Raw genomic sequence first — 26,289 nt, forward strand, 5'->3', positions numbered from 1 at the left:
TCTTCTGGCTTTACTTCTATGAAAAATTTTAAAGTATGTTGCCAAAACATTAACAGCAAGATAAAATGCTTCAGTCTAATTCTGTAGAGAGAGGATGGTAAACCAGAATACAATTGGAGAATCTTCATAAGGAAAGGGCTTATGATTTTAACAATTCCACTAAATCAGCCTTTTGTAGCTAGCAGCCAGTAAGGTTCACGGAAAATATTGAAAGAGACATTTTGTGGAGAAGAGTGGAAACATTTGAAGGAAGCTATGAAGTTGCTTTTTACAGAGTAGGATAGTGGGTGTTAATCCCCAGGGAATGCAAAGAAAACTAGGTGTAGAAAAAGTGAGAACATTTCTATTAAGTCTGAAGTAATCTTTTGGTAAAAATGATGCTCCTTCTTTCTCTGAGCCTGATACAGGTAGATGTGAGAACTAATAGGTATGTATAAACAAAGTGTATTTTTTTCAGAATGAAATTGAATGTGGGGTTATTTTTTTTTTTAATGTGCATTGGCCACATTCTGATTGAATCCGAAGAGGATCTGGGAGGACCAGTTTCAGATGGCAGCAGTCCTGTTTTAACTCAGCTTATACTTCTTCTCTACCCACTATTGGCAGGGTTCATGCAAAAGCAACTACTGTCGATATCTTTAGGTATGTTATATGAATGCTGATCAGAAGCCTTTGGTATATGCAGTTGCTGGAAAAGCTGCTGTGGGAGTAAAACAAGTATGGCAAGCCAGGTTTCCATAATAATTGCTTTTTACATTTTAATTTTTTTTAATTGAAAGTATTACTTCCCCTCTTAAGTAGTAGTTAACATTTATTTTTAATAATAAACTGGTAGCTAGTTCCTTTTTGATGCAATCTAATATGTTGGTTTTGACGGTGTCTCTTCCAAGATTGCCTGTGGTACCATGCAGTGTTCCTCAGCACCTGACTTTTTCAACTTTGGGTGGCATTACTGATGTGGCTGGACTGCATGTTTGAGCAGTCTTGAGTTTTCTGAGATATTTGAGTCCTATTTCTGAGAGTATTCATAAATTTTATGAGTATGTAGTACATTGGGATATTTTATGAACTTGTTTCTGAAAAAGTATCTATCAGCCCCATGTTTGTGTCACATTTAGTGTATTGTCAAGACTAATCAGAGCAACATATTAAAAAACTTCTACATATAAGAGCAACTTTTATGTGATTAGTATTGAAGTCAAGTACTTGCAGTGTCCTATGTCAGCAATTTATAAAGTGTTTGATAAGTAATCTTGACTAAAGTGCTATAAAAGCAATTCTGTGGTATAAACTTGGGCCTGGATGACATACTTTGGAGTGACAGTAGGAGAAGATGGCTCCTATTTAAGTAGGAGCATATGACTTTCTTACAGTATTTAAGATCTGCTTAATATATTGACTTACTGACAAGTGCATCTCTGTCTTCTGAGAACATATCTAAAACCTGAGTTCTTTTTTAAGTTTAAAGAGAAAGAGTCTGATTCTAGGAAGAAAGTTGAGGGTTTTTTTTTAATTCCATATATATTTGCTACATGACTTCTACTACTGTACACTCATCAGACCCACCTCAGTTCCTCCTTTAGTACTAAGTACACTTGAGTTTTAAAAGTGTGTATTTCACTTTTCTTTGCTTTTTGGCTTTGTGGGTTGTTTTTTTTTTTTTTTTTTTTTGAGACAGAAAACTGAATGGATTAGTGTATCAGCTACTTTTACCTTTATTCTGTAATGGTATCTACATTTGTCTCTCTGGCTGCGATCTTTCTTTTGATAGTATTAGAAGTCTTTATTTTGGGCAAAATTCAGGTAGCTTTTCATTTTTCCGCCAATAAAATATAAACAAGGACCGAAAAGGCATAGATAATGGTTCCACGTGGCTGTTTCTGTGCAGGTTGCGGAGCCAATTGATCCTATCTCGATCTAGATGAAAACACTTACATGATTTCACCAATACAACCTCTAAATTAAGATTATTTAATTTTTATTATGATAATGGAATTATTTCTCTTTCACCAGAATTGAAGGGAAGATAGAGGGAACAACTGTATTTTTTTTTAATTGGTGAATTCAAGAAAGTCAGTGATTTGAATTAAAAGATTTTTTTTTTAATGTCAAGCTGAAAAATATGAACAGAAGTTGTTTTTCTCCCCAAAATACCTTTTTTCTTTAAAAAAAAAAAAAGGTTAAGATTAAAAAACAAGTTTATCTACATGTCAGAATTTGCTGGTGATTTCATTATTTTTTCAGTGATATTTATCATTTTAACCTGAAACTGTATTTACTGTGTGAATGCATGCATCTTGCTAGGAAGTCCAAGAAAATACCAAATAATGATTTTCAGGATGTAAATCTTATTCAGAGATCTCTCAATATAGGCATCCTGTTCAACTTTGCTTTTGATTTTTGAACGCAACAAAACATGACTAGACTTTGCCACAGAGACACCAATCAATATGATAGTTAAAGTTGCTATTTTGAAGGATTTTGTTAAAAATTACTTCCTTTCTCAGATTCTGAGCTTTTGTCAGTTATTTGCTTATTTCAAGGCAGTCAACATGCATTTTACATCATCTGAAGTAATTCGTAGCGGAACATACTTCTGGGTGTCTGCCTCTGTGGTTCAGGTTGTCCTTGAAGAACCAAAAGTGATGGAAATTCTTTGAGCTGAAAACTGATGAGTATGAAAGTTTTCCTCTTATGTCAAATTCCTCACACATGCAGCTCTCCAATACAATAGCATACTGAATGGTTAAACATGTTGGCGTGAAGGTTAACAATAACAAGTTAATAGACCAGAAGTAATGCTATGTATTTTAATTTGGCTGTTGGGTTTTGGATATTCACGGAAGCACTGGTTTAAAAGTGGAAGTCCTGGTGTTGTGATTGGTGTTGGTGTGAGCAGGCAGCTGAGGATTTTGGGTCAGAGCATCAGAAGGAAAAGCCCACTGAGGGAGGCTGTAGCACCATGTTCCCCTCAAGACCTTGCAGTGGGCTGCAGCTGGTGGCAGCTCCTTTCTGCAGCCGCCCTAGTCCTGAGCCTGACAGCTTTCATCACCGTATAGCCCTTTTGGCAACAGCTGTTCAGGGCTACCTGAGCCTCTGTGACTCTGCCTATGTTGCATTTAGAGGGGGGTCCATTCACACAGGGAGGTGCCATAATCCCACAGATGGTAACTTTGGCCTGTTGGCTTCTCACCAGGTATCTGAACGTGTGGTACTCCTCATACTGAGCAGGGTTGCGGCTGTAACATCATCAGGAGGATAAAACTAACTTGTCTCATGGCAGTCTAAACCTAGCTCGTGTTCATTGTTAATGGGTAAACCGACCAACACTTGGTGAATTCTGTTTTTCTGTTTGTGGTGACAGGAAAAGCTGACATCAAAGAGTTGAAGTAATTTTGCTAATAGTTGACTGTCACAGGGTGGTTTGCTCTGTGGTAACTTTTCTGACATCTCTTGTTTAAAACCTAGAAATCAGAAGATCCTGAAGCCACACTAGCATGGCCTGTATTCCCACTGAAAATCAAGATTAAGTGTTGTTGTGATTTAAACTAGCAGGCAGCCAAACACCACACAGCCACTCGCTCACTCCCCCTGCCACAGTGGGGTGGGGGAGACAATCGGAAAAAAAAGTAAAATTCGTGGATGAGATAAAGACAGTTTAATAGAACAGAAAAGGAAGGGATTATAATAATAATAATAATAATAATAATAATAATAATAATAATAATAATAATAATAGAATATATAAAGTGAGTGATGCACAATGCAATTGCTCACCACCCGCCGACCGATGTACAAGCAGCGATCGCTACCTCCTGGACCACGCCTCTTATTTATATGCTGAGCATGATGTCGTATGGTATGGAATACTCCATTGGCCAGTTGGGTTAGCTGTCCTGGCTATGTTCCCTCCCAGCTTCTTGTGCACCTGGGAAGCTGAAAAGTCCTTGACTAGTAGACTACTTAGCAACAACTAACATCAATGTGTTATCAACATTCTTCTCATACTAAATTCAAAACACAGCACTAGGAAGAAATTTATCCCAGCCGAAACCAGGACAAGTATACTTTTGCCCTTTATGCTGCCCAAGTTTCTGTCCTCCCTGAGCTTGCCTTGGGGTACCTCAGGTAGGAAGGATTTGACACAAGTGTGTGCAGAAGCACTGGGGCTTTTTCAGCATTCCCTCTTGCATAGTGCCCACTGGGTCCCACTTAACCTGTCCTTGATTAAGAACAGTTAACTGCAGCGGATCTTGCACTTTAGTAGAAAGTAACACCTGAAATAGTATAAATTCCTAATTGAAATTTCATTCTCTTTGGAACATTGCTAACTTCTAAAAGCAGCCCTAAAACAATTACAGTTATTGTTCTGCTTGAACCAGCTGTAATAATGTGTAACGTATGAGGCTTCTAGTTTCTGCTTTATGTTCTGTGTTGTTCTCTTTAGAGTTTTAATAAGATTTTATGATGTTTTAATTAATTGAACATCATGTTATGAAACTGATGTATGAATTATTTTTCCCCAGGCATCAAAGATGTTACTAACAAAAACGTGAAATGTCAGAATTTATTTTAAAAAGAAAAAAAGATTGCAAAAATGATTTGCGACAGAAAGAATTATGATAATGTATAGAACCAAAATAGTTTCTTTTAATTATAAAATGCTGTTAATTTTTATTTTAAAAGGGTTTGGAAGAAGATTGCATATGTTTGTGTATTTGAGGAAGGGTGAAAGTATATATGAATTCTATAGGTGGTAAAATATGAGATGTCTTATTGTTACATGTTGATGCATTGAAACCTTAGATCCTTTTCTATGAAACAAATATACAGTCTTGTATGTACAAATAATTTTTCTTCTAGGAATGGTCATTTATAATTAACAAATCTCAGGTGTATTTCACTATGGGTTGGTGCCAGAGAAAACAACTTTGTCCTTTCGCAAGACTTTTTTTTCTCTCCAGGCTTTGAGACAGTGGTGCAGTTAACCCTTTCTGGCTGCTTGTTGAAAGAGAAAATCAGTATTAATTCGAAGTACTGGGATGTCAGTGGAACTAATAGAGGTAGACACTCTCCAAATTATCCAGCAGGACTTTCAGGCCTTGCCTGAGTAACTGAGCAGAAATAAATATTCCTGCAGAGGATGGTGCTGCCTTTGTGCTGCTCCTGTTTCACCTCTGGCAAATGGGGATGGGACAAAATTAGACATGCTGAAAGTAGCAGCATAATTATTTTGTTGCAGAAATATTGCCGAAAGATTGACAGGGTGAATGTGCTGACAGAATGTGCAGGTGTAATAGGATTAGACATTCATTGAAGTACAGGGTCAAGACCTGCTTATTTGTTGTGAGCAGACTACCTTCTAAAATCTAGTTTGTAATGGGCCAAAAGGTTTTACTTTCAGAAAATTGTGTGTATGTCTACATGCACATTTATGCCATTTCCCTCCTACTCACCCAACCCTCAAATACGGAGTTTTCAAAGGCAGATATCTAAACCCATTCTTAGACATCTGAGTAGAGGTAGCTGATTTTCTGACATACAGAACAGTCGCAACTCCCACTTTAACATATATGCTTTGTTTGCTTTGTTGCATTTGCTTACCTGAAAGGTAGTACTGTTTATGCTAATAAAATAAATATCACATAGTTACACCATACAGTAAAAGTTCTTCATTTCTGTGGCTACTAGGAATTTTTCTGCCTTAATGTAACCTCAAATTAACATGATGTTTCTTCCTAATTAGGGTTTCCATCCTAGATACAATAAGACAAATACACAAACTGTAAAGATAATAATTTCCACTAAAGTTCTATTACCAGAATAGTTTTTCTACTTCTCTAATCTAATGGTAAGGATTTGACTGGATCAAATCCTAAGTGGAACTATCTCTATAAATGTAGAAAGCTTTGTATGTTTAAAGATCGGTTTCTTTATTTTATCTATTTATTTGTATTTTTATTACATGTAAATGAAAGTAGTCACTCAGGGTTTTTCTCAGTCTTCAAGAAACACACCGAGAAATCCATGAACTCCCCCAAAACACATAGAATTATGTGATAATTTATATTTAATTATAATTGAATATAAATTAATTGCTAGAGGTCTCATAAAAATTTGTTTTATTATTTCCCTATGAACATGGGAGAAATATAAGGCCTTGTGCTATGTCTGAAAAGCCAGTTCTGTGAATGAGGATCTGCACAATAAAGACTTGAGCATATGTTCAAATGATTGGGTTGGTGCTCTTAAGAGTTACTAATCCATAGCTGAGGCAGCTCATTGTTGATGAAATGAAGAAGTCCACACCATGTTTTCACAGTTACTGTCTGTCAACAAGAGATGGCTACATCCTTAGATGCACCATGTAATCTCTTGCAATCTGAAAATAACCTAAATTGAAGGTTGTTGTGCCTGTTTTATAAAGATAATCTTTTCTGAAGACAAAGCCCAATTTGCTAAATAAAGCTTTTGTATCTTCTTTTAGATGAAAGAAGCTTTCACATGTGAGTTTTGGTCCCTTCTAAATTCTGAGACTTGTAGAATTTAAAACCATAACAGTGGTAGATGCAACTTACACAGATTGTTTTCTGCAGAGCAAAGTTATACTTTTAGCTTCCACTCATGAACATTTGATTCTCTCTTAGAGGACTAACTCTTATCCTTTGTTATCTTGAAAAATGTGTTGGGAACCTAGAAATGCCTTAATGATATTCATAAGCTTATCTTCCCAATAGAAAAGACCTTTTTATCTTTCTTTTTAATCAAGTAATTAGCATGAAACTCAGAGATGTAATCATACCAGACTGGAATTGGGGTCATGCTATAAGCTAGCTGAATAGGAGGCTTCATGGCATGATGATGTATAGCCATTTCACAACAATGTTTTTAACTCAATAAGTCTGCCCTTTAATTACATTTTAAATCTCATTTGAGAAGTTTTTATCATTATGTAAATTGCTAAGTAAATGCTCTCATTCTAAGACCCAGCTTATGGACTGAGAGAACAAATTATTTAAAAGCTTGGTGGAGGGACCAAAAGCTTCTTTCCCACTTTGTTCATTGCAACAGAGCTTGGTTGTGTTAGCTAAGGTGATCTATATGATAACAAAACGTTATACTCATCACTGTTAGATTCTCACTGTTGGGTTGTTTGGAAACAAAATAGGTCCCAAAATCTTACCTCAATTAGTTGTATTTTGATCTGGGGAAAAAAAAAAAAAGAGGAAAAAAAAAAATACAAACTCAAAACCAGTTCTTAGAAGAACTGATGTTTAAAAGAGGGAACTCCAGTTGGACTAGTAGTGTCTTGCAAAGCAGAGAAAATACTTCAGTGTTTTGTTACACCATTAATCTAAATCACAGTATTTTCAATCTAGAACAAGTGATTTCTTTTTTTTTTTTTAAAAAAACCATTTCTTTATGTTCAAATACTTTGAAGATAATGACTAGCTCTCAAGGACAAACTGTCATAAAGAGTAGCGCAAACTGGCCTTCTGTTGTCAGAAACAGAAGAAATAGATCAAGAGCATCTTTCACTGAGTCTACCACTCGTGCTTAAAATGCATTGGACTTGTTGTGCTGTAGCCATTAATTCAACATCTCCAGAACTATATCACCTACAAAACCATTCTATCTAGCAGACAGAAGAATAAGCCGTGATCCTAAAAGAGATGCCATGTGCATGGGTCTTTTTGCCTCCAAAGGCTGCTGGAGTCTGCAGGGACATTAAAAAAAGTCTCAAACTCTCTGAACCCTCACACAGAGTTTAATGCTTTAGGCAGAATCAGTGATTTGCAGGAGTTTAGGAGTAATTAACAAAAGCAAGTAGGATGTTTAATTTGAAATCCAGTCCCTAAGCTGTGCTGGACAGAGTTGCAAAATACAGACAGTGACTCCAGTTCCTATATCCGTAGAAGCCACAAGGAGGTTACAAAAAAAACTTTGAAAGGGGAAACTTTTTTGGTCATACCAGCTGAACTCCCCTGTTGGTAAAATTTCACAGACTATGCCAAGCCCTAAGAGCTACTCTATCCCCTTCAAGTTCATAGAGCAGAGACCTATTCTTTATAGATGTGCTTTGCTCACTAGCATTGTTAGAAGAAAAAAAAATACTGGTTTGAAAAAAATTTGTAAGTAAGTTCTGCCTTCTCCAGGCACCTGAAATGGTTTCTGACAAATAAGAATGCGAAATAAAAGCAGAAAGAAACCCACATTATTGAGGAGTTTTGAGATCACCACAAAAGAACATAAAAATAAGTTTTTTACTTACAGAAGGTTGTCTTTTAAAGAGAGGAAGGAAGGAAAAGAAGAGAAGGGGAGGGAAAAGAGGGGAAAGGGAGAAAAGGAGAAGAAAGAGGCAGGAAAGGAAAAGTAAGAAAGAACAAGATAAAAAAGAAGAAGGAGAAGCAAAAGTAAAAGAAAAAGAAAAAAGAAAAATAGAGAAAGGAAAAAAGAGGAAAAGACAGGAAGGGAAAGGAAGGGAGGAAAGAAGAATGGAAAAGGAAGAAAAAGAAAGAAAGAGGAAAGGAAAAAAGAATGAAAGAGGAAGGCAAAGAGGGAAAGGAAAGAAAAGAGAGAAAGGGAAGGAAAAGAGAAAGGAGGAAAAGAAAGGAAGCAAGGAAGGAAAGAAAGGAAGAAAGGAAGAGAAAAGCTGAAGGGGAAGGAAGAAAAAAGGAAGCAGGAAAAGAGAAACAAAGGAAAATGGAAAAAAGGAGGATTACATTATTCATGTTGTCTGCACAATATAAGAGGTTTAAGTAAATATGCTACTAATTTAAGCTATTTAAAATGTTTAGCTTTTTTTTTTCCAGAAATTATTTAGGGGAAATATGATATGCTCTGTTAATATAAATATGAAGGGGACGATTAGTTCAGCTAACTACACAGACGGAGAGGGATTATAGAGGTGTAGGATCTTTGTTTTGTTTTGAGAAATTTTATGATAGCTTTTCTAGCTATTTCAGTATTAGTATTACAGAAATAGTACTGTAAAGTATAGTACTTCTAAGCTATGTGTAGCCACATCAGCTATTACTTGCTGATGCTCTGAGTACATGTATGTAATTACGCAGACTGACTTTATTTTTTTTAATTACTGTCAGTAAAGATAATTTTTTTTCTCTGTGTTGATTTCCTTTAATCAGACGGTGCTGTCTTTAATTTTGTGAGCCCTCTTACCTCAAATTAATGTCATTTATTTCATTAGTAACTTTGTACAGTATGTAGAAAATGTACAATGCTTCATTGGAAATGGAAAGCACAATTCCAAGGATGCAACTGAGTTTGTAGAGGAGGATATAAGTGCTTTAACTTCTTTAAATTACGATATAATTAATCTTGTTTCTACCTTGTATAGAAGATAAATGTTTTGTCAGCTGTGCTGCGTTAATTTCCATGTCTTAGTCTGACTCATGTATAGTCCAACTGGTGTAACTAATTCCTTCTTTCTAGGACTTCATTTTACTTCTAGCCTACCAATCCCTCTCTGATGTATTGCCAAAATAATGGCAGATTTTGCCTGTGTCATGTCCTTTTTATGTCATGCCTATATATTGCATGTGGGAGATGAAGGATATTGACACTGATTAGTTATTTCTGATAAAGTATCTCAAACCATGTTGAATTCTTATAGGACTATCTCGCTAGGTGGAGGCTGACAGGACTTTCAATACACTAGGTTTCACAGCAGCAGCCCTGCTGCATTTTACAGGGCTCTGTGTAAAATAAAACATGTGGAGCTACAAGTGAATTTCTTTTACCTACCAAGAGGATTAGGGCAGTGAGGATGTGTGCTCCTACGGAGAATGCTAGCAGTAGTTCCAAGGGGGAGAACTGAGTTGGGCAAGTGAGAAATATATCCATCCCCTAGCTTTATGGCAGTATTGGGTGTGCTGTCTTACAGCCTTAATGTACTTCTCTTCTGAAATCATGCATAGAGGTTTCAAGGGCTCAGGACAAAAGCAAAACAGCCAGAGCAAATTTCCTCACCCTGTTTTGCCCAAGACTGTTCCCCTCAAGACAAGTTTATTTCATCTCCTTATCATTCTTAGTTCTGTGACTTAGTTCTAGACTTACTCTATATAATATAATAATGTAAATACACATTTTTAAATGTGTAGAAACCTATAATAGCTATTCAGCAAGGTTTCTACGAACAAATATTATGGTACCCTTTATCATCTAACTATATATTTCATCTTAATAAAGGAGGGTTTCACTCTGAAACTCTTAGGCAAATCTGCCCTTGATGGGGTTGCAATTCTTTCTAAGCAGTTCAGCTCACTCTAAGCAGTAAATTGTGATCAAAAAGATGTGGGATTTGAAAATTAACTTAGGCTCATAACCAATACTCATTAATGAGTTACTGTAGCCAATGTATTCTTTCATTATTTGTTTTTCATTTTGCTACCTGCTCTTTTTAAGGAAATCTATTTCTACACAGCCTCAGTAATAACCACTACAGCAAAAATGCAGCATACAGAGTCAATTTAAGTCCAACTGTAACTCAGTAGAATTATACCAGGATTGCTTTTTCATCCTCTGCAGTTCCTCCATGTATTTGAACACATTGGAAAATATGAAAATGCAGTAAATAGTCTATTTTTAGTCTACATGCTATGCTTCTTGGTATTATGTGTAATGATAGCATACTTTTGCAAATATCTTAGCAGTTTATGAGATGAAATAGATCTTCCTGCTTTATTCTTGTCAAGAAAAAGAATCTAGTTTATATTGATATTTCACTTGTATTTTTGAAACATGGAAATTACTTATTGCAGAAGACAAATAAAAGGTGTATAGATCTTTTTCTTATATGCACTCTGCTTCTCTTGGGATGTGAAGGAGTCACAAAGAGAGGATCTGAAATGCACCAACCAAAATGCAGTAAATACTTTTGTTGTTGTCTTTCTTCTTTTTCAGCGTAGGCTTCCTGCATAGCTGGAATAAACTACTTTTAGGAGTATTAGAAGATATGCAGTTTACACAAGTAATTTGGAATAAGGAAAACCACGTCTTCAATACTAAGCTTTAGATAAGAGTGCTTCACTTTTAACTAACTGTCCAGATTTATTGTGATACTATATAGTATTCTGAAATAAAAGGATATGGCTTGATTTTATTTTCAGAAATAGGTATGTGTCAGCAGAAAAGCATGGAATGTGTAGACTATGAGGCACTTTTTCTAAAAACAAGAAAAATGTGGAAGTGCTTTTTTTTTTTTAATTTTGTGTTATAAAATGCTATGAGTGTATGTGTGGTAAAACACCAAGGTGGCATAGATTTGACAGCTTCCTACTGTGAATAGTTATTCTATGTACATGTTTCACGGCACATGTTCTAGCTGAGGAAAAGGCAGCTGTTTCCATCACCACCCTAAGAACCAAGCATTTTGTGCAACAGGTAGTGCGTATGATAATTCTTTCATTCAGCAATAGATTTATTGTTTTTTAAATGTGGAATGACCTTAGAATTTTACAGACATTAAAAGTGAACTTTTTAACTGTGAACTTTATCCTTTCTTACATATTGTTTTGGCTGTTTGCATCAGGTTTGTGATACTTAAACTAGCTTAAATTAAACCTCCAAATGGATACATGAAGAGAAAGAAATTTGGTAATAGAGTATTCTTCAGTCAAGCAAACAAAAATAAAATATCACAGCTGGAGGCTCAAGCTAGCAACATTCAGACTTGAAATAAAGTACAAATTTTCAAGTAAGGGCATTCATATCGGGAGTATTGTACATGGTTATGTAATGTACCTTAATAATGGCATTTTTTAAAATCTAAATTGTCTATTTAACATCAATAAATAAATACAATATTTTTAATACAGTTGCATTCTGCAGAATTACCTCTGATGTATTCCAAACTCATTCCTAACTACTTTACTGCTAGGATGACGATAGCTAAAGTAAAACAGTTGGATAAGACATTCCTAGCCCTCCTTGAAGTTGCTCCAAATACAGTGCTAGTCGTTACTGTGCAAGAAAAGAAACAGGTATCCAGCAAAGGACAGCAAATGACATTTGGAACAGCAGTAGGTGAACAAGGACAATCTACTCACAATTCAGTGCAGCTAACATCGCACTTAAAATATCAGGTAAAACCAATTAAATTAGGAACACACCAAGTAGGCAAGTTGTGTGCCTCCCTCCTTCAAAGTCATTCTTCTAAAGAAAATTACAACAAATTTCCAGTGGGGGCTATCTGTGATGCTCAGTTAGTGCTGGGTCTTGCTCTCAAATGCCATAAATCATTTCTCCTTTCACACTTCATCCCCAGCACTCCCATTTCAGGCAGCAAGAAACCATCACCAGAAATCTTAGTGCCCAAGCATCCCAGGAGAAAATGCAGACCTATTCACTAGGTCATTTTCTTTGTTTCTTTGTGTGCTTCTTTGTTTGAAAGTAAAAGTACTTTTGTGCGTATGTGGCTAGATATAGAGTACGTGTGTGCTCCTGTACGTACGTGTTTAAATTATTATTATTTTTAAAATTTTTATTCTGTCTAAAGAGCTTCATTCAACCAGTGTTCACTGCAAACGAATCTGTGACCTTGTGGTGCTGCAGGATGCAAACATCTTGGAGAAGGGCAGCCAACGTACAAAGGCTGCATTGAGTGTGTGGGCAGGCAGGAATGCTGGTACCAGGCAGCTCTCTAAAGAATGTTCTTTTGGCAGAAACAGCTGTGCTAAAAATGAGGGGGAAAAATGAATTCAAAATGTAGAGCTGGCCTGCAGTTACAAAGTGATAAGAAAAGTTGGCTGTTCAACATGAGCTGCCGGTTGCATATTCTAGGTCCTTGCTATTCTCAGGCCCTCCTACAGCCATGGCCCTGGCCAGTGTTTTGATACAGCACAAAGTGGCTGTTTATTGCTATTGACTGCTGAGGCCTGTGCTCCGAAATGCATTCTGTCAACAGAATGTGAGTGAACTTGGCATTTTAAAGCTCGGCTGCTGCAGACACATAGATTTCTTGGAATTGCCATGCAGCAGGACCGGTGTTGCAGTCCCCAGCTCAAACTGAAAATGTTGCACAGGAAGACGTATCATGTGAAGGTCAGATTTACCTGAGATCCTGAGGGTTTTGTGAGGTTTTTCTTTCCTCATCAGCATAGTAAATATATCTTGTCCTTGCTGCTTTCCCTGTCAAAGGCCAGACTTCTAACTTTCTAAATTTTGTTCGGTGCGCTCTGTATGGAAAAAAAGTCGTTATTCAATGCAAACGGCCTTCACGTGAAAGGGAAATATGGCTGTGTATATACTACATGATATTGCCACGAAAGAAACAATCAAAATCTGTGCTAACTCTGTGTTACACTGAAGGTTTTTCTACTCTTTTGAGAAGTAATATTTTCTATGATTTTGTAACACGTATTGTTTTCTACTGCTTTCATAGGAACTACAGGCGGAAATCGATGCTCATACTGACATCTTCCACAACCTGGATGAAAACGGGCAGAAAATCCTGAGATCGCTGGAAGGCTCTGAGGATGCAGCCCTATTGCAGAGACGTCTGGATAACATGAACCTCAGATGGAGTGAGCTTAGGAAGAAATCTCTAAATATTAGGTAGGATCTGAACGTAACCAAAAGCCTACAGTTGGGGTGTAAGGTGGACTGCTACATTTTGCCAGTAAAAGGGTTTAATTTTTTTTCTGATAGCACTATTTCTGTCCATTTTGAAATGATTTGTGCTATTTTGAATGTTGGCTTAACTTTGTAAGAATGATTAGGTGGTTTTGGTGTGAAAATCATAGTAGGGGATTAGCATTTGAGGCATATGATGAGGTTTTGTAATTACGGAAGGAGAGATTAGCATGTTTAAACAGTAACTGTACCTCCTCTAAACGTAGACTTTTTCTAGAGCTGGTATGACTTATCAATAAGTCATGCAAGAAAGTTATTAAACAACCTATATTTACGATAAGCTTTATTTATAAGGCTGCTATTTCCAGTGCAAAACTAAGAATAGCCTTGCAAATGAGAAGACACGTTATTTAAGATTTTAGTTGTTGACTGGAGAGTGGACAGAATTACCAAATAAAAGCCAGGGGTAAAAGGAAATCCATAGGTAGTGTCACAAGAGGAAAAACTTCTCCTTGCAAGGAAAACTATAGTAAATGGTAATGTTACAAATGATGAAGTGGAGGCACAGGCTTCAAAGGGCTGAAGATTGCTTTTCAAAAGAAATTGTCCAGGAATCTTCTCTTCAGAAATACGACTTTTACAATAGGCAAGCCAGCTCTGTTGCGTTCAGTCTTGGGCATTTTTTCATTTGCTTGCTTGCTGTGTATTGGTGGTAGTTCAGAGGGCACCAAAAGACAGAAGTGTTTTTCAAAGTGATGTATGAAATATTAGCTTTTTTCAGCTCAGGCCCTGAGGGAGGTCAGTCTGTGTAATGACAAAAGCCATCTTCATAACATCAATCATTAAAAATAAATGAAGAATGTGAGGTTGAAAAGATAGTAGTAGCTAAAGAAAAAGAGAGACAAAGTCCTCCTTTTTTTTCTGAGGAGTAAAAGAAGAGGGATATAACCCTTCAAGGTCTCTGTCAGATTTTTTTCTTCTTTTACCCATGAACTTGCCCAAATGCAGTGATGTTTGAGATAAGAAAAACAGGCAGTTGGCCAAATATCAGTAATTAAATACATGGAACTTTCTGTCTTTCAGTTTTTGCAGTTCAATGTATTGCTGCCATTAATCGAGTCAGAAATAGTAACCCTAGATCTATCACAGTGACTTCTCACATTAAACATTCAAAGCAGAAGACCTCCTCTCTAAAATATCTGCTTTCAAAAAAAGGCTCAAGGTGTTCAACAACTTATTGATTAGGATAAGAAACAATTCTTAACTTCTGAGACATTAAATTTAACTGTTGCTGGCCACCAGACTGAATGAACAGGCTATTCTCAGTCTGTCTGCTTGGACCTATTTCTTGCCATCACACACTATGGAATAGATTTCATCATAGCTAGCAATGCCTACGCAAAAGAGGTATAAGAGCAGAAATATGAAATGTCCCCCAGGCAGCAGTCCCACAAGTCTCCTTATTTAGGGTAAGTTTTAGACTGCTGAAACAGAAGACCCATGCTCAGGTTAGGTGGACATTCTTTTCTAAATCTAGATAAAATATAGATAAAAGATAGATTATAGTTTTTTTATTATTTTAGATAATCTATCTAAAATATAGATATGGTAGATATCAAGAGGAGCCAAGCTCATTTCCATTATTACCTTTCTTTCATTCTGATAAGTCAGTACAGTTTATCCTAATAAACACTTTCTTTCTTATAAAGAACTCATGTTTTAAAACTTTCTTCCTATTATCTGTTTTGTCTGCACATGCTTGAATACAGTTATAAATATATGAGTGTGTGCATATAATGTACACTAGCACGCACATCCATAAACATATATTCCTGAAGCTGAAAGAAGGGCAGAACAAGATGGGTTCAGGGAAACCGTTCACCAAACTGGGGAAGGTCAGAGCACAGCAGCGGTAACAAAACCACTTTGGATCACTTTTCTTGCACTTTTTCCCTGTAAAGCCAGACCTGGGGAAGCAGGGAAGAAGTGAAGACCCTAGTGTTTGCCTCCAGTTGCTGCCTTGTCTGGAGGAGGTTGAAGCTTGCATTTGCTGAGATAAACATGGGAGACAGGAGTTAACCTGACTGAGAAACTTGACTCCTTGACTGTGTCCCCTCCAAAAGCCCTGTGGTCCTTGCTCTGGCTGTTGCCTCTTGCAACTCCCCGTACAACATCCCCACTTCTCTCCCCCCTCACTGCTTTCAAAGGCATCCTGGGGCTTCCCCAGCCCTCACTGTCCGTATGGTGGAGACCTTGTTTGCACAAAGTAGTATTCTGTCTTTTAATTTTTCCAGTGATTCAATTAGTTTCATTCACACCTCTGTTCAAATGGCACAGACATTTGTGTAACGTAAGGGGATTCTATTGGCTTTAACAATTTCGTCATTACTTTTTTGGGAAAGGATGGCATTGGCTCATCTTAAAGGTGAGCAACCACATGAATCTTGTATGAGTTTGAATGGTTTGTGTAGTGGTTTAGAGAAATGCTTGCTCTTCTCTGAATTGAAAACTACTCTCTGCATTTTAGTTAATTAATCTCCTAGCAATTCTAAGTGATGACAAAGTTACTCTCATGCTAGTCCTGCATAATATTTGTACACATTTAGTGAGACTGGCAGTTCAACACAGCTATTACTCTACTCACTGTTGAAGAGGAAAACCAAAAAAAAAAAACCAAACCAAGAGATGGGAAAAGAACGGATGTTTCAGGCCAGGACTGTGGAACTGAATTTAAATCATGTTGCCAGAATCTAAATCAAAGCTACTGAAGCTGTTTAAAAATCATTAAATTTATGAAACACGAGCATCTTTCTCAGTAAATAAGCTTGTACAATTTGGGTTTTATTTTCACTGTGTCTGAATATATCTTATATTTAACACATGCTTTCAGATCTCATTTGGAAGCCAGTACAGACCAGTGGAAGCGTTTGCATCTCTCTCTTCAGGAACTTCTGGCATGGCTGCAATTGAAGGAGGATGAATTAAAACAGCAAGCACCCATTGGTGGAGATCTTCCCACTGTGCAGAAACAAAATGACATTCATAGGGTATGATTTTTTTTAAATGATCTTTCGGTCATTGGTTTTTGTTTTGCAGGTTAGTGCTGCATGGCACGGTCCTTGTTGGAAAAAGTAAGATACCCTTACAGATAATGAAAATGGAACTTCTTGCATAAGATCACTAGCTACAATTTTCAAACACAGCTTAGAATATCAGCCTTTTGGAGAAGGGAGTGTTTACTACCAGCTGCTTGGCTTTTTTCAAAAGCAACATAGCATTTTCGTAGACCTATCACAGATAGCTAGTTTTCATGGCCAGAACAAATACTAACCTGATATTGAGGATTAAATGAATAGTTCTGAAAATTTTTCTAGATCAGGTGTTTAAACGTCATGTGTACTTTTTGAAACCCTATTTTGCTATTGATTTTTGGGAACGTTTGTGAAAAGAGTAGCTGATATCAGCCCTAATGCACAACTGTTTGCATTGTGAAACTATTGTGATAACTGACTGTAACTGTCTATGGCTCATACTAGTTTCATCAGGGAATTCTTATGGAAAGGCAATGGCAGAGCATCATATGGGGACTGTTCTAGACTAAGCTGTGTAGTAAAAAGGAACCTAAATCCAACACTTGTATGGGAAGTTGTTTTTTTTTAAAACCCACCAAATGAATAACCCCCCAAATAACACAATACTGCTGAATAATTCTTCATACAAAGATTCACACAGGGTTTTTTTGTGGTAAAGGTATGCTTTAAGTATGTTTCCTGTGTTGAATCAAGTTCACACCTGTCTGATGCTAATGTCTGCTTTTAGGTAAACAGCTTTTAATTTGCTATGCCATTGCAGTCTATTCAGGTCTGAATGTGAAATCACAGTTCTAATACCTCAGTGGTGCTTTTTTAGTGATGCCATAAGGAAACCCATTAGGGAACTGGTGTTCTGCTAAAATAAACCTGAAGAATTGCTGAATGAAGCAGTAAATGGGGAGAAACTCTTGTTCTGAGAAGGGTTAGGGAACATGTGAAAGGTAATTGGGATAGAATACCCAGCTTCAGCAATTCCTATTCTATCACTTATGAACTCCATAAAATCCTGTCTAGCCCTTATGACAAGACTTCTGTTTCTTTTGTGTTAGTTTCTGATTAAAACTTTAATCTGGGAAGCACCAGTTAATAACAGACATCCATAACAGAAACCAGACCTCAACCCACTAGGACAGATACTGAAGCACCACCATCCCTTTTTACCTTTCCCTCTGTGAAAGTTAAGATATATCAAATGCCTGAAGTCTGTTCCAGCCAGCTGTCTGTAGCAACTTCCATAAAGTAGTTTTAAAGCCCATCCAGAACATCAGGATGAAGGAAAGAGCATAGATGTTGCTTTAACTTAACATGACATTAACTCAAACCCTTTATCCAAAGACAACTCTTGAGCCAAAGCAAGACTTAGGGAAGGATTTGTGTAGAATTGTTACAAGAAAACTTTTGTCATCTGAATAATATTTGAGTATTTGAAAACATTACCTTTCCTCCTAGATCGAAGAAATAATCTTTTCATATAGAGAAATGACTTCTCATAAAATTTTAATATTGTATATTGTTCTATATGTTATTCAGAAGTTTCCCAAAATTCATCATAAAGGTGGCAAGGCTTCAGTGATGGACAAAGTAATCTCTCTGTCACTCACCAACCAACTGAAGTGTTTTAAATTTTTAGGGGTGAGAAGTGTTCCATAAAAGTAAGATACCATGAATAGGCGAAAAGTGACTTTACAAAGTAGATCTCCTTCTCACTTCTCCTTTTTGATTATCTTCTCTGCCACATGCAGATACATACAGACACAAACATTTGGTCACCATGTCTAGTATCAAAGCTAGAACATTTTGCTTCCTTTTAGAAGTATGGCTTCTTTCCTTTTCCCATTCTGTAGCACTGCTGTAGTTTCATGTGAGGCCTTTCTAGTTGTAGGTATTCTGATTCCCTATGGAAAAAAGAACAAAATATAATCCTCGAAATTAGGTTACCCTGTCTGCTCTTCAAAGAGAAGGAGGGAAAAACAATCAGTGCAGAACTCTGTCGACATCAGGTTGTCTTTGACAAAATCTATGTTTGCAGCTTGGAGTTTTTCTACTGTATTTTTTTTTCCCTGGACATTATGGACTTTCTGTTACTCTAAAAGTTTCTTTTAGAGAAGCAGACATACAAAGGCTGTATCCCAATGAACAGCTTAGCTCATTTCTGAACGTAAGAAAAATGCTTTTAAAAAGGCTTGCACCACAAGTGTAGAAGTATCTAGCTCAAAACTGGAACACAGTACTGGAAAGATGTTTTTTTTCAAGAGTTTTGGGCCCCTGCTTAAGAACAAAACTTAGCTCTCAGAGTGTTGTTGTGAAAGTAGAGAGTAGTTGAATTTTGGTCTTGAGAAAAAGAATCTGCTGATTGTTCATTTTGTTCTCCTGAATGTCAGTTCTGGAAATCAGCCTTCAGTAAACAAGCTAAGCCTCTACCTGATCTGACCAATCTTTTAAATGACCCAAACTTTCAGCTTTGGTCTTCCTATATCAGTACACTGTCTTTCCTTCTGTGAAGAATTGTTTTTGCCAGGTAAAGCCAGAAGTGAACCTGGGTAAGTTCTTCATTGGAGAAGAGAAAAAGCCTCAGCAGGGGAATATTATTTATAAGCAGTTTAACTGATTGCCGTTGAGAAATGGCGTGATGAATGCAAACACGATTTTATGCCTGAATCCTTTTTCTGAAGCGGTGTTACAAGCTGATTTTTTTTTTCCCTTAAGGATGTAATTTAAAGAAAAACAAACATATTTAACCTCTCTATCGTTTAGAAGACCATCTGGAATACCTCAGACATTCATGGCAGAGATGAAAAGAAGTTAGTTCTTATCATTAGAATGCTTCTAGTTGCCAAGATTGGCTTTAAAAATGTTAAGAGTAGGATTCAGATGAAAATTTCAAATGCTTGAATCTATGCCAGAGGAGAGCTTGAACTCAACTGAGAAAAGAGATATCCATGCAGTCAAAATCATTGTTGCATTATAAACGTGAGGTGCTTTTTAGACAAGACAATTTGGAATTTATCCCAAATAACCCACATAACTGCTATTTGTTTGAACTTATATATATAGTGGGTCATTTTGTTGATTTTTGGCATCTGAAGAAATTGTGTCTATGCTGAAGTCTTAGAATGGGGAGGGATGTGTGTGTATTAGTCAATGATAAAAACTACTGCTATTCATCAAAACATTATTTAATTATCTTACAGTTTCATTTGCTTTATTAAGTGTCATAGTAATGTTTTATTGAAAACGTATTAATAACTGTGTACATGTTACTGTTAATCTCAGTTAAGTAACTTAGGCATCATGCAGATAGCCTGCTTTTTCTTTCATTCTTTTAAGAGTTGCCATATCTTCTGTGTAGAGATTGTGTTAACAGCATAAATAGCATTTATGAACATAGAAGTTAATTATTAACAATTCCCTGGAAACCCTTTCACACGAAATCTATAGCAACAGTGCCTAAGAAGGAGTACAATTCCCGCTTTAACACACTAACCTCTTCTGATGGCACAATTGATATCTACTTTTTAAAATTGAGGTCAAAACCCATTTTTAAAAAGCATTCTGGTTGGAAAACATCTTGAACTAATTTAACTGTACTCTTTCTCCTTAAAATTCATTAAAAGCAAAAATATCTGCTTTTCTAACAGAGATTAATGTTAGTTTTACTAATGCAACTCATTATATTTTCATCTTTCAATTTAAACAATCTGTGTTTCTCCATCTAAAGAGACATAAGGACACCCATAAGGAGGTAATGGAGGTCTGAGATAAGCAGATCAATATATGCATTATTAAAACAGTGGACAGAAAGCCATTACTGCTGTAGTGTTGATGACAAATAGAGATGCTTAAATAAAGTAGTTTACTTGTTTTTTTGTCAGGTCATACATTATGCACGTTCGATTTCCTCTACAGTCACCACAAAGTGTGGAAGAAGTTAAGGAATTCGATGAAATTAGCCTGAAATCATTAGCTGTAAATTAGACATTCATTTAGGCTAATTCTGCTTTCAATGATGGTCTGCTTATTATAAAGATGTATTTGTCAGGGCTCTAGATAGATAAATTCTTTTTTTTTTTTTTTCCCAAAAAGAAAGGAAAATGCCGTTTATTGCTACTTATGATTTTTATTGTTAGTGTGTACATATTTCACAACAAAACTTTAGTCAGAAAAGCTGGCTTTATCTTCATACAGTAAGAACATTTTTTGGAATGGGCTAGTATGAAATGAGCATTCATTATTTTTAATGCTGTTCTGTGCTACTGCTTCAGTCTCATGTTTTTTTCATTCTTTCCTTTTTAAATTTCATACACTGAAACATATTTTAACTCACTCAGTAGAAGTCTGCAGTTCAAAACTAGGGAAGGCAATGAGAATTGTAAATAGATCTTAACACCATACTGTGTACTATTCTAAACCTCAGGATTTACAGACTATAATCGCATCCACCAGCTCCAACATACAGAATGGAAAAGTTGGGAAAAAAAAAACATTTAACACTTTGGCTCACTGTTTTCCTTTAATAAAAGAGAAAGAGACTCTTTCTGTTTGTGACTAAATACAAAATATACAAAGTCAGAAAGTTCCCCTTAGCTTTTCTTGTTGTTTTGAGGAGATAGATACAATGATTCCTGCTCACACTCTTTATGGGATGCAGTATGCATATCTGATTATGTTATCCTTGTTCTATTGTACAAGAGATATTGGAGGAATGTGGCTTTAATCCTCTCTTGGAAATATAATGCCACTAGGTATATTTGGTTGGTATGGTTTTATGCAAAAGCAGTACAAGCTGAAAGAAAGTATTTTGTGTCCTTCTCACTGTTTGTACATGTACATAGCTAGGGTTGACCTGACTACAGCCGCAGCACTCCATACAGCACTACTACTCGTTCCCAAATACATAGCTCAAAGGCATTTCTGGCTTTTAAATATCCTATAAGTTGGTGTAGTTCTGTGTTCCCCTGAAATATCTGTGACTTCTTCCTGCTCTTGGTGTGTGGGGGTGGAACAGACCTTTGAGCATGTGCCTCCTGTTTGATTGGTTTTGGGCATTAGTCATTTCTGAGAAATAATTTGTCTTCGGAGATGTTTATAAAGTATATTATATCTTTAAGCTGTTTTACAATTATAATGTTTAAAAACCAGTATGACTGTTGATGTCACTTTTAACACTATCAGGTGAGAGCAAAGCACACAGTCCATGGGGGAACATTTTAAGTTATGCTACCTGCTGGCTTACTTGAGCTGCAGACCTGCCACACTCTAGTGGAACAGAATGATGTAATGTGAGGTGAGCACAAAGGCTAATTAAAGGAATAGATTTCTCCTCATTTGGAGGCATGAAAAAGGCTTATATTTCTTCTTTCTGTTGCACTTCATGCAAGAGTCAAGTATGAATTATAAAAATTTCTAAACCTAAAAATGTGTAAGTTAAAGAGTTTTAACCCTGGAGTAACCCCACTCAGTTTTTATGCAGAGCAATGTCCAGTGGTAGTTTACTTGTTAATATACAGTACTATTCTTTATTTCTGAAAATCAGTGTTGGTTCTTAAGGATCAACATGATTGTTTAAAACATTGATCACGGATATTAATCAAATGATAGATTGCCTTATGATAGCAGATACACTCTGTGAAAGGATTCCAGTCCCATTGATGTCCATGACACAAAATTAACATTTTTTACTTTGTTCTTTCCTTCAAAAAAGCACACTTTGCTAATGGGTTTTCCTGATTGATAATTACAAACCTATGGTTATTCTTGACCACTTAGTAAAAAGTTTATTTAAATATTTATAGAAGAATAATGTAGTCATTTCCTTAAGTTTACTTTCCTGAAAGGTATAGAGAATTTTTTACCTGTGAGTGCTCATATTATAAAATGCAGGTGTGATTCTCATTATTAGAATCATAGAATCATAGAATCATACAGGTTGGAAAAGACCTCTAAGATCATCGTGTCCAACCATCAACCCAACACCACCATGCCCTCTACACCATGTCCCTAAGGGCCTCATCTACACGTCTTTTAAATACCTCCAGGGATGGTGACTCCACCACTTCCCTGGGCAGCCTGTTCCAAGGCCTGACCACTCTTTCAGTAAAGAAATTTCTCCTAATGTTCAATCTAAACCTCCCTTGGTGCAACTTGAGGCCATTTCCTCTTGTCCTATCGCTGGTTACTTGGGAGAAGAGACCAACACCCACCTCGCTACAACCTCCTTCCAGGTAGTTGTAGAGCGCGATGAGGTCTCCCCTCAGCCTCCTCTTCTCCAGGCTAAACAACCCCAGTTCCCTCAGCCGCTCCTCATAAGGCTTGTGCTCCAGGCCCTTCACCAGCTTCGTTGCCCTCCTCTGGACACGCTCCAGCACCTCCATGTCCTTCTTGTAGTGAGGGGCCGAATACTGAACACAGTATTCGAGGTGCGGCCTCACCAGTGCCGAGTACAGGGGCACAATCACTTCCCTACTCCTGCTGGCCACACTATTCCTAATACAGGCCAGGATGCCGTTGGCCTTCTTGGCCACCTGAGCACACTGCTGGCTCATGTTCAGCCGGCTGTCAATCAGCACCCCCAAGTCCTTTTCCTCTGGGCAGCTTTCCAGCCACTCTTCCCCAAGCCTGTAGCGTTGCCTGGGGTTGTTGCGGCCAAAGCACAGGACCCGGCACTTGGCCTTGTTGAACCTCATACAGTTGGCCTCGGCCCATCGATCCAGCCTGTCCAGGTCCCTCTGCAGAGCCTTCCTGCCCTCCAGCAGATCAACATTCCCGCCCAACTTGGTGTCGTCTGCAACCTTACTGAGGGAGCACTCGATCCCCTCGTCCAGATCGTTGATAAAGATATTGAACAAGACCGGCCCCAGTACTGAGCCCTGGGGAACACCACTCGTGACCGGCCGCCAACTGGATTTAACTCTGTTGACCACAACTCTCTGGGCTCGGCCGTCCAGCCAGTTTTTTACCCAGCGAAGAGTGTACTTGTCTAGGCCGTGAGCCGCCAAATTAGTTCTGTTAGGTATTTTCTATCAAAATTTGATATGAAAAATGGGGGATGGAACGCCTCTCCTATGAAGAAAGGCTGAGAGAGTTGGGGTTGTTCAGCCTGGAGAAGAGAAGGCTTCAGGGAGACCTTATTGCAGCCTTTCAGGGGGCTTTAAAGGGGGCTTATAAGAAAGATGGGGACAGACTTTTTGGCAGGGCCTGTTGTGACAGGACAAGGGGGAATGGTTTTAAACTAAAAGAGGGTAGATTCAGACCAGATATAAGGCAGAAATTTTTCACAACGTGGGTGGTGAAACACTGGCACAGGTTGCCCAGAGAGGTGGTAGATGCCCCATCCCTGGAAACATTCAAGGTCAGATTGGACGGGGCTCTGAGCAACCTGATCTAGTTGAAGATGTCCCTGCCCACAGCAGGGGGGTTGGACTTGATGACCTTTAAAGGTCCCTTCCAACCCAAACTATTCTATGATTCTATGATAATTCAAAGTGTAATGAACTTTTTAATATTGAATTTATAATCTTTCATTAGTTTTCATAGAAACCCAAATTTTGATAATAATTAATTTAACTGAATTGGTGAATTTATTATGTTAGAAGCCTATATAATGCCTGTGTTGTAAAAAGCATTTTCTTATCCCTGGAGTAAAATATCTATTTTCCACTCATGGCATATGGCTCTCCTTTTTACAGTATTGTGTTTTGTGTTACACTGCACTATAATTATCTGCATTTTTTACCTCTATGCTACTTGAAAACAGCATGCATTCAATGTTGTTTCATAAATAGAAAAGAAAATGTTGAAATAAAACAGTGGTAAGGACCATTTAGATAAATTCAATACAACATGCAAAAGACTGAACGCAACGTGCAACCCACAGGCCAGGTTTCATTTGCATTTTTGTGCACTGAACATTCAGATTCAGATTAATGGAATCTTAAGTTATCTTACAACAAAAGCAACAACAAAAACTGAGACATGTATACTTTCAGTAGCCTACCAAAACTTCAAATACCAACCTTGAGAATCTTACTTATGGTCATTTTAAAAGCAGGGAATAGAAGAGAGATAGTAAAAGGAACTGTTGCTGGAGGAAGAAAAATGCAAATAGGAAAGAGGAAGAAAAGGCAAGGAAGGAGACAGGTGCCAAAAAGCATGACAGGAAAGGAAGAGAAGAAAAGGAGAAATACAGTTGATCTGAAAAGGAGCAGAACGTACCACCAAGCAACGTTAAACGTAAAGACATGGAAATTGATAATAAATACTGATTAAAGGAACGAGGAATTAACTATTTCATAAGGACCACTTTCTGCCCTTTAATTTTTACTCATGCATGCCTACAGCTAGGCTAGATTGTATTTCTGAATTTTCACCTTATCCTTGATTCTACATTTCAGAAAACTCAGTTCATGTAATTTTGGAAGAGATGCATCTACACCACTGCTAAAGGAGAGTGCTATGATTTAATATACTGGAATTTTTTTTGTTACTAATTGTTACGGGTTAACATGTCAATATCCATAGGTCCTTTTTTTTTTCCTTTTCCTTATGATATAACAGTTGCCAGCAGCAGTAGCAAAGTGGTAGGTGTGAGACATATTGGATTTTCCTTCGCATTCTGGTAAATCTTGCTTTCAAGAACCATTACCTATGCTGGTGTGGTCCAATACAGAGCCAGCCGAAGCCTTGCCCCTTGCAGCTCGGTTTTGGAGTTGACCCTGATGTTGATCAACAAAAGGGATCCCCTCTCACAGTGAAAATTTGATCAGCAACCTTGGGTACTTTGCAGCATGCTGGCGGTACATTTGCTCCTTTGAATACAATGTGATTTCAGGTTAAGCAAAAGCTGATTATCTCTTTTACATTTTTTTTTTTTTTGTAGCTACTTGTAATACACACATGGAAGCTGTTGTTGGAAACTTTGTTCTTAAATTGACAAAAATAAGGGCTAGCACTTGATATTTCATTATATATCCACTTACAATAATTTTGTTTCATCTCTCAGACTTTCAAGAGGGAGCTGAAAACAAAAGAACCTGTTATCAGGAGTGCGCTTGAGACTGTGCGAATCTTCTTAACAGAGCAGCCTGTGGAGGGACTGGAGAAGCTCTACCCAGAACCAAGAGGTAACTGAAGAAAGAGCAGGGTAATAACACATTGCTGGCAAGATCAGTGATGATCAGCGATGATTAAATAAATTCTGCCAGCCGCTGTGAAAGCATTCCTTTTACACTCCAAGCTGAATGTCAGTATTCAGAAACTAAGCTAAAAATATAGATGAAAGAAACCCTCCGTGATCCTTCTGAACACTGTGGCACTAAATAGACACGCATATTTATAAGCAGATTTTGAAACTGGCTTTAAACCTTCAGGACCTATCTATAACTATAGGCCCATTTGAGGTCTGAAAGCTGTGATTTACCTAAAATTCAGCTTGTATTCTCAGTACTACAGAAGCTCCCAAATCCACTTAATTGCAGCAAAAGATTCACAGTGATTAATATTTATGTATGTGCAGAACTATTTTGCTGAATCAGGACACAGTTGATAAACTTTTGGCTACACCTTGCATGTTTAAAAATGCCTTTATGTACTTAAATGCATATTTTCA

General features: G+C 37.2%; 1 protein-coding gene across 2 annotated transcripts in view; it reads left to right on the plus strand.

Annotated features, from left to right (window-relative positions):
- Positions 1–26,289, plus strand: part of DMD (dystrophin) — a 1,244,291-nt gene that overhangs the window by 1,030,133 nt on the left and 187,869 nt on the right. For both annotated transcript variants that reach the window (XM_075174519.1, XM_075174510.1), the window contains exons 56-58: positions 13,403–13,575; positions 16,484–16,640; positions 25,684–25,804. In XM_075174519.1, the coding sequence (XP_075030620.1) occupies positions 13,403–13,575; positions 16,484–16,640; positions 25,684–25,804 (451 nt within the window). The remainder of the gene's footprint in view (positions 1–13,402; positions 13,576–16,483; positions 16,641–25,683; positions 25,805–26,289) is intronic.

The sequence above is a fragment of the Calonectris borealis genome, chromosome 1 (assembly GCF_964195595.1).
Source record: "Calonectris borealis chromosome 1, bCalBor7.hap1.2, whole genome shotgun sequence".
NCBI classification, from domain to species: Eukaryota; Metazoa; Chordata; class Aves; order Procellariiformes; family Procellariidae; genus Calonectris; species Calonectris borealis.